General features: G+C 31.8%; 1 protein-coding gene across 2 annotated transcripts; it reads left to right on the top strand.

The window, feature by feature from the left end:
- The first annotated feature begins 2,113 nt into the window (after positions 1–2,113).
- LOC112784890 (cation/H(+) antiporter 15) lies at positions 2,114–5,524 on the top strand. 2 transcript variants are annotated; one of them, XM_029296703.2, is made up of 4 exons: positions 2,307–2,511; positions 2,704–2,787; positions 2,892–3,890; positions 3,968–5,524. In XM_029296703.2, the coding sequence occupies exons 3-4, from the start codon at positions 2,901–2,903 to the stop codon at positions 5,273–5,275; spliced, it is 2,298 nt and encodes a 765-aa protein (XP_029152536.1). In that variant the 5' UTR covers positions 2,307–2,511; positions 2,704–2,787; positions 2,892–2,900; the 3' UTR covers positions 5,276–5,524. The 2 variants fall into 2 exon arrangements, with proteins under 2 accessions (XP_025684012.1, XP_029152536.1); XM_025828227.3 differs by having other exon boundaries at positions 2,114–2,787.
- The last annotated feature ends 3,772 nt before the right edge of the window (positions 5,525–9,296 follow it).

Genomic DNA, 9,296 nt, shown 5'->3' with positions numbered 1-9,296 from the left:
TCAGATTTGTCGGCCACCTTCTTTGCATTGATTTTTTCACCCTTATGCTTGTGCCCACTTTTCACGTTCTGGTTGTCCTTTCCAACCGTTTTCTTTGTCCTCCTTTGCTTCTGTACAACCATCCAAGCACCATAATTGGCATTTTCTAAAATTACTGTTTTATCCTTGTCTTTTCCAACCTTCTGGTCCCCCTTTTTCTGCATCTGGTTTCTTTCCATAGGCTCTTCCGCTGCTTGTCCTGGCTGTTGGTTCTCATCTGCATTGTTATGGTTAAATGTAGAATTGTTTCCATGTGTACATGTCTCATTAACATGACCAAAACGTCCACAGTTAAAACAAATCATATGTAAGCCCTCATATTCAATGAAATATGTATTATCATTTACCATATATTTTGCATCTAGAGGCTTGGTCAGGTCTAGCTCTACACACAGGCGCGCGAATTTGCCTCCTGACTAGTTTGTTGTGTTCATGTCAACTTTAAGCGTCTTTCCAATCTAGTCTCCCACTGTTCCCAGGAAACGCTTGTCGTAGTATTCGATCGGCAGGTCAGGGAGTCTTACCCAAGCTGCTATCTTGTTGATAGAGGTGCATAATGGATTAAAATCTGGAACCCACTTTCTTATGGTTAGATAGTGGTCGTAAATTAGCCACGGTCCACCTTCTAATACGTTACAGCAGTCCTCGTCATTGAATAACCTGACTACAAAGTAGTCATTACCCAGATCTATCAAGTCTAGTCCTCCCACTTTTGCCCACATGATGTCCAGTCTTCTCTTTAGAATAGCATATGAAATCTTGCGTCCCAAAAGCTTGACTATAAATGTGTTCTTCCAAGGCCGCTCAAGCCTCTGTTTTTCCGCTCTGTTGACATGGATACTAAAAGTTCCATTTCCAGTCGTTTCGCAGAGATAGAAGGGGTGGTTCTTTCTTCCCTTTTCATTTTCTTTAAAGCTTCCCTCTGGAACTGACTCATTTCAAGCACCTCCTCCATATTGTCTTCTTCTTCGTCTTCAGATGATTCCTCTGATTCTTCCTCCTCTATTTCAGAGTCAAAGTGTGGTTCCAAACTTCCATGCATCACTAAGTCAGCATATGTTCTTCTGAGGCCATTGGCTCCAGCAAAAGCCGTCTTGTCAAACATCCACTCCTCCTCTCTAACTGCCCTTGAAGTTTCTCCTCCTTATCCATTCCCGTCATTACGTAGCTTTTTTTTTGCTCCTTTGTAGCTGATCAGCTTCTTCCATGGTAGTTTCCGGCAGGTTCATTCTTTCACTATGCAGACACCACCTGAAATAGAATTCTAGCTATATGGGTGTAAGTTACTGAACCGGACCGAAAATTACCGCAAACCGAATCGAAAATTACAACAACCGATTTAAAAACCGAAAAAATTGGTTTTTTTCTGACAAAACCGATCGGTTCGGCTTAGTTTTCGGTTGACTCGATAGAAACCGAACCGAACCAAACCGAACCGAAGATATGCATCCATTTCAATGTTTTAACCATTTTAACCTTTAACCTAATAACAAAAATTCCCAACCCCTAACCATTTCAATATTTTACTCTTATTATTTTAGTTTATTGACTATTGTAAACCTCTAATTATTGTGATTCATATTTTGTTCATTAGAAATTAAAAACCGAAAAAACTGACCGAACCAAACCGCTGTTGGTTCGGTTCGATTGTTGTAAAAACAGCAAACCAAACGGTTGTGTGTCTATAGGAACCAAACATATCGATTCGGTTGATTTTTAGTCCAAAATTGAACCAAACCGAACCGATAACACCCTAACTAAATAATTACCGATCTAATATCCATTTACTCTATCCATTTGTGGTGTTGTTGCCCAAAAGATTTCTCGTTACTTGAATTATTTTAGTATATATAAACAAATGTAAATAATAATAATAATAGTGATCCAATATTAGGCTTGCCATATAGACAAATCCTCTCAGGCCCAATCAAGACCAAAACGCCCGGCTCCCACTAACGGATACTCCATAGTTACGACAATAACGAGCCGGCTAAGCCTCCACCAAGCCATCAAGTGCCCACATTCGACATTCCTGACAATCTGCTTTCTGTTATATATTGTAGAGTGACTCATCGGAATTTAATTTCATTTACTAATATTTGCTCCGGAACATTAGCTACAATAGATTCAAGATTGTGCACAACTTTTATCCGCAAATGTATACTTCCCATTAAGATCAAAATCTCTAGCTTTCTTAAAATAGAGATCCCTTGCCTCTGCACAACATAGGCCTCAGAATTTGACTAGAACTCCCACTTGGAGTGGGTAACCACCAAAACAAAACAAAGATGATTTTCTCTGCTTTCTGCCTTCCTCTCATTTCTAATTTCATCAAAACAAGCCAACACAATTATCCTTCCTTTCACAATTTTGTCCCTTCTTTTGTCTTCAATCTTCATATCCAAGAACATGATCCAAGGCTCGCTAATCAACGTTGTTATCATGCTGCTAGTGCCTTGGTGAAGGTCCCAGGTAATGCATACAAAGAGGAACACTAGTGAATGTTGTTAACTTGTTATTGCAACAACCAAATAGGAAGAAATGGGAGATAAAAACAATACAGATAATTATATAGTGTGTTACGCACCAACAATGATAACAACAAATGGGATATGGCAAGGAGATAACCCTCTGGATTATTCTCTCCCTCTCTTCTTATTGCAGTTAACTTTGGTGGTTATAGCCACCCGAATATTCGTCTTCATCCTCAGGCCATTTCGCCAGCCACGCGTGATCGCCGAAGTCTTGGTACTGATTTTAGTGTGTTTCATCTTTGCATTGCATTGTATTGGATTAAAAATTCTAGTCATTTTCTGATTGCCGTTGTTGTGTTTGTTAAAATGCCAACACAGGGTGGAGTAATGTTGGGTCCTTCAATGCTTGGGAGATACGAAACATTTGCCAATGCAGTGTTTCCTCTGAGAAGTGTTATGGTGATTGAAACAATGGCAAATGTTGGGCTTCTTTATTTTCTCTTCTTGGTGGGGGTGGAGATGGATGTAGGAATGTTGCGAACCACAGGGAAGAAGGTTGTGTCTCTTGCAGTTGCCGGCATGGTCTTGCCTTTTGTTATTGGAACCGCATTCTCCTACCTTTTGCATAGAGATTATGAACAAGGCATGACTCAAGGTACCTATATACTCTTCCTTGGTGTTGCTCTCTCTATTACTGCGTTTCCTGTTCTTGCCCGTATACTCGCAGAGCTCAAACTCATTAACACCGAGTTAGGTAGGCTTGCACTTTCTTCAGCACTCATCAATGATGTGTGTGCTTGGATACTCTTAGCATTAGCCATAGCACTTGCAGAGAATGAAACAACAAACATTGCTTCCCTTTGGGTTTTGTTGTCAAGTGTAGCCTTTGTGGCATTTTGTGCTTACGCCGTCCGGCCGGGAGCCATATGGATTGTCAAGAAAACCCCTGAAGGAGAATCATTCAGTGAGTTTCATATATCCCTCATACTTGCAGGGGTTATGATCTCGGGTTTCATCACAGATGCCATTGGAACTCATTCTGTTTTTGGCGCATTTGTGTTTGGTTTGGCAATCCCAAGTGGACCACTTGGTGTTGCTCTGGTGGACAAGCTTGAGGATTTTGTTTCAGGACTTTTGCTCCCTCTGTTTTTTGCCAGTAGTGGGCTAAAAACTAACTTAAGACTTGTCAGAGGATCATACACCTGGGCAATTCTCATTCTTGTCATTTTCTTGGCTTGCATTGGCAAGGTTATTGGAACTTTAATGGTTGCATTCTTTTATCAAATTCCAATACGCGAAGGGGCTGCCCTCGGCTTACTCATGAACTCAAAAGGCCTAGTTGAAATGATTGTGCTAAATGTTGGAAAGGAGCAGAAGGTACTAATGCTTATATTAATGCTACTGCTTCTACATTTCTTAATCTACTCATGTTGATAATTTATAACCGATATCAGGTTTTGGATGAAGAATCGTTTGCGATCATGGTTATCATAACTGTAGTAATGACTGCAATTATTGTGCCTTCTGTATCATTCCTTTACAAACCATCAAGAAGATCCATAAATTACAAAAAAAGAACTATTCAAATAGCTAAATCAGATGCTGAGTTTAGAGTACTAGTGTGTGTTCATACCCCTCGGAATGTGCCAACTATGATCAACCTCCTTGAAGCTTCTAATCCAACAAAGAAGTCACCAATATGTGTCTATGTTCTCCATCTTGTTGAACTTAGCGGTCGCACTTCCGCAATGCTCATAGTTCACAACACAAGAAAGCAGGGTTATCCTGCACTTAACAAGACTGAAGCTCAATCCGACCACATAATCAATGCCTTTGAAAACTTTCAGCACCATGCTTCTTTTGTTTCTGTCCACCCCTTAACAGCAATCTCCCCTTATTCCACTATGCATGAAGATATATGCCATTTGGCAGAGGACAAACGCATTGCCTTCATAATCCTTCCTTTCCATAAGCAACAAACAGTTGATGGAGGGATGGAAGCCACAAACATGGCATTCCGCACCATCAACCAAAATGTACTAGCAAATGCACCATGCTCAGTAGGAATTCTAGTTGATAGAGGCTTAAACGGCTCTAATCGCTTAGCCGCGAATCAAGTATCTTATCATGTAGCCATACTATTTTTCGGAGGACCAGATGATAGAGAGGCTTTGTGTTATGGATGGAGAATGCTAGAGCATTCGAGAATATGCCTTACGATAGTGCGCTTTGTCCAAGGGAAACAAGTATCCGGCCATATTAGGAGGCCTAGCATAGGCACAAGCGAACCGAGTGTATTAACAGTGGAAACAGAGAAAGATATTCAAAGACAGCTTGATGAAAATCTTTTGCATGATTTTAGAATGAGATTTCAAGAAGACGTTTCGGTCGATTACTTTGAGAAAGTGGTTAACAACGGCGAGGAGACAGTGGCGGCTATAAGGACAATGGATGACATCCATGACCTCTTCATTGTTGGGAGAGGCCAAGGGATAATATCACCACTCACAGCAGGACTCACTGATTGGAGTGAGTGTCCTGAGATTGGAGCAATTGGGGACCTATTAGCATCCACAGATTTTGCAGCCACAGCTTCAGTGTTGGTGGTGCAACAATATATAGGACCAAGTTTACATGGAGAAGTGCTAGAAACACCAGATAGTACAGCACCTATGAACGAAGAATATTTCAATGAGATTAATAATCATGAACAACCACTAAACCCAAAGGGAAAATGTGTCTTCAACATGGAAAACTTGTGAGTAGCATATTGTTTTGGTGCCTTAACATTAGTCCCTAGTAGATCATTTCAGATACTCACCTTAGCCCTTACAAAGTGTAGAAGAATTTCACTTTTTATACTTCTGCTTCTTTGTTTGTTGTATTATTATGTATATTGTGATGTAGTTAATTTTCGTTTGTACCTTCAAATCTTCATCATCTCCTATAGGAATGTACATACATACAGTTTTATGTATATATATACATAAGCATAATTTGTTTGTCCCTCAGTGGTTGAGTATTCATGTTATTGCTTCTTTCTTTTTGGGCTGCTGCATGAATGGGATTAAGAGACGTCTAAGAGAATCTAACTAAACAAGTTTCAGAAATCTACCTAACCAATGCATGCTAATTAAGAATCTCGGAAGAGTTGCAACTTGCAAGATTCCTTATCACAATAGAAAGAGACCTATGATGTACCACATTTTAGAAAGTTTTTCACTGAAATGCATATAATTTTTGTTAAGACCATATAGCCGTCCAAAGGCTGATTTAGCAGTTAAACCTAGAATTATTAGGGTAAAATTTGTTGATTTGTGGCAATTTCTGTTATCTATCTATTCTATTATATAAAAATCGAATTTTTGCACTTAATAATAAAGCAGACGTGGTATGTTTCTAACAGTGTTTCTTGATTTATTTCTTTTAACTCATTAAATATAATTCATTACGATAGATTAATTATATCAACTAATTGATTTAATTAGATATTTAAGTATTACACAATTTAATATTATGTATATTAATTAATTGAATATAATAAATATAAATTAATTTAATTAGAAGTTCATTATTTTATATACACACACATGACAGAATAAAATTATAAAGATAATCTTTTTATTACTTTAGATATTTTAACTCTTTTTTTTTTGTTTTTTTTCTCTTTATGTGTAATTTTGTTTTGCGTTAACTTTGTTTATTTAATGATAAAACATACTCATGTTAATTCTATCATATAATAGTATATTTTTCTCCTACATATTTTGATTTGTATAGTTACTATTGATCTTGCTGTTTTCATTTTCTTGAATTGTTCTTTTTTTTTTATGACTTGATAATTTAAAAAAACAAAGAAAAAAAAACGATGGCCAAAGGCAGAGGCTAGAAGTCTAAAGTAACAACATCATTTCTCAGCATTATTATTATTATTAATATGAACTTTATTATTTTTTTTCTAACATTCTTTAATATGAGCTTCATTTCTTATTCTTTATTTATTATTAATGCTTTTATTTTTTTTCCTCTAATTATAAATCTCCTTATAATAATTTTGTGATAGATTTTTTTTGGTCTAATAGATTTTTTTTCCCTATATTTTGTCAAAAATAATATATATTAGAAAAAAAAGATACAAATTAAATTTTAAAATTCAAATTTAAATAAGATGTGCAAAGGGTAACTATTGAATTGAGATCTAGAATTCATTTTGTAGATTTAAACTCTTTGTATTATCGTCATTAAAAATTTCAAATATCATAAAATTCTAGATATTTTTTATCTTATTGTTCTTAAATTATACATTATACCATGTATTTGAAGAATTTAATTTTATTTGAAATAAGTGTGACATTATATATTTTTTTGGATACAAAGAGATAATAATGAAGTTGAAGTGAGTAACAAAATTGATTATATAATAAGAAACAAAGTTTTAGAATTTCTAGCACAATTGATAAATTTTTAGTTTCAAAAGAATTTTTTACTCTACTTTTTATCTTTTATTTGATTTTTTATAATTTTTTTATTTTCTTAATTAATTATGATCGTAATAATTTATCACAAATTTGTATTTTGTAGAGAAAATTTGTCAATAATAAAATACGGAAGACTTAATAAAAAAATTTTTAAAATATTGGTTAATCACAAAATAAAAAAAATTATGAATTGTGCTTTAATTATGTTGTAAAATACAAATTAAGGAAATTAGCTTTTTACCATTAATGTTAACTTAAATCATAATAAGGTAAAAAGTAAAAATTGTATATAATAATTTAATTTAATTATTTATACTACCAAAATTTTTTTTTATTATGTCCCATTTATTTTTATTCATTGGTGATCTTTAATTGTTTATTTTAAATAAAAATTTGAATTTTTTTTTTTTGGTGACAATAAAAATTTGAATTGATTGAATTGATTTTTTTTTCAATTAGTAATATAATTATTGTTGCTCAGTAATATTTTCTAATTTATTTAACCTGATTAATCATCTCTTTTTTATTTTATGCTAATTTAACTAATTAAAATTAATAAATTTTAGTTATTTTAATTCTTGTAATTTTTTATTCTAATAATATATTTCAATTAATGCATTAATACAACTTTAATATTTATATGTCATTAATAATAATAATCTCATTTTAAAATGATGTTTTATTCATATATATATATATAATTGTAGAAAATTTACTATTTTTTTATACGATTAGATTATACATATTTATATTCAATTTTTTTTATTACTTAATTAGAATTAATTATATTAAAAGATTAGATTAAGATCATGTGGTAGACTAATTATATTGTTATTAATTAATTATATTAAAAGATTAAGATTGATAGATTATCATTATTTTATTATTTTTTATTTTTGATATTAATTCAGATATTTAGTTTTTCTTATTATTATTTTTTATTCTATATATTTATTTTCATAAATATTGCTAAATTAAATAAGGTACTGTATATCTTCTTTTTATTCCTCTTTTATATATATATATATATATATATATATATATATATATATATATTAAATTATTTTTTTTCATCGAGTAATTTTGTTTCTCTTCTATTTATATTTCTTTCCTTCAATATTTTATTGGTTCTTATTTTTTGAATTTTACTTTAATTTATTATTTGTTCTTATTACACCTAACATTTTTTATTTATGTGTAATATACATTCTTATATATGCTATAGAAATATGATTTGATTCCATTAACTTGCCAAATTTTTTAAAAAATCTAAAGGTAAAGCACAAAAATATATTTATAAATATTATGCTTTTTTAAATAAAAAATATAATATTTTTTGCCATATTTATTGAAATCCTAAGTTAAATATGAATATTGATTTTTGAAATAGAATAAATATATTTTAATTTTTTTGCATCTAAAAATAATATTCTATCAACGTTAAAATTATTTATATGGATAAGTAATAGTGAATATAGAATTATTTAGGATGGATGAAACTAATTAAGTACATTTTTTTATTGAAAATATGAATTTAAAAATATTATATTTAGTTCTCAATAGTCAACCTCAACCTCTAATTGAACCATTATATGTTCAAAATATTTTTGAATAAATGAAATAATTTTATGTATATAATTTTTTTAAAATTTAATTAATTCAATATATTTATTGTCGTTAATTAAAAAAGTAAATTGAAATGACAATTTAATATTCCTATACTTTTAAAATATTATTTATTTTTTTTAATATTCTTTATCATCCAATAATCATATTAATATAATTTAATTCTACAAAATTATTTATTATCATTTGATTGAACAAAAATTCTATTTTATCTGAAAATTTTAGAATTTCTCAACTTCAAGATTATCTATGTTAAATCATTAAAAAATATAACTGAGAGTGCAGAAGCGTTCCTTCATTCAAGAGCATGATTGAGATCAGAGAGCTTGACTCTTGTCATTCTTTGATCTTTGTCAACCAAAACTTTCTGTATCCCTGATAGGGCTGAATCGCAACTCCACCGTGGGAAAAGAGCTACGAAGGCAGGTTTGATGTGTTGGGGACTAAAATCCTAAAGTCATTGTTTATATTTGAGTGTGACACTCATTGTACCCTAAAACCCAAATAAAATAGTATCTCTGGTTTTAATCTCAATTTCCAAATCAAAAGTAATAATGATTTATTTAATTCAATATTTATGATAATAAATGAGATCATCGTAGTATAAGTCATTTAATGTGAAATTACTTAATTTACGATTATAATTAATATATGTATTGCCCACAAATATATTAAGAAA

This window comes from Arachis hypogaea, chromosome 20 (genome assembly GCF_003086295.3).
Source record: "Arachis hypogaea cultivar Tifrunner chromosome 20, arahy.Tifrunner.gnm2.J5K5, whole genome shotgun sequence".
Classification (NCBI taxonomy): Eukaryota; Viridiplantae; Streptophyta; class Magnoliopsida; order Fabales; family Fabaceae; genus Arachis; species Arachis hypogaea.
The sequence above is the reverse complement of the archived record's forward strand: the minus strand, read 5'-3'. Positions and strand labels throughout refer to the sequence as shown.

Coding starts and splice junctions, on each gene's coding strand:
- LOC112784890 (XM_025828227.3), top strand. CDS start 2,581: ATGGGAGATAAAAACAATACAGATAATTATATAGTGTGTTACGCACCA. Junction 2,788..2,891: donor GCGTGATCGCCGAAGTCTTG/GTACTGATTTTA, acceptor ATGCCAACACAG/GGTGGAGTAATGTTGGGTCC. Junction 3,891..3,967: donor ATGTTGGAAAGGAGCAGAAG/GTACTAATGCTT, acceptor AACCGATATCAG/GTTTTGGATGAAGAATCGTT.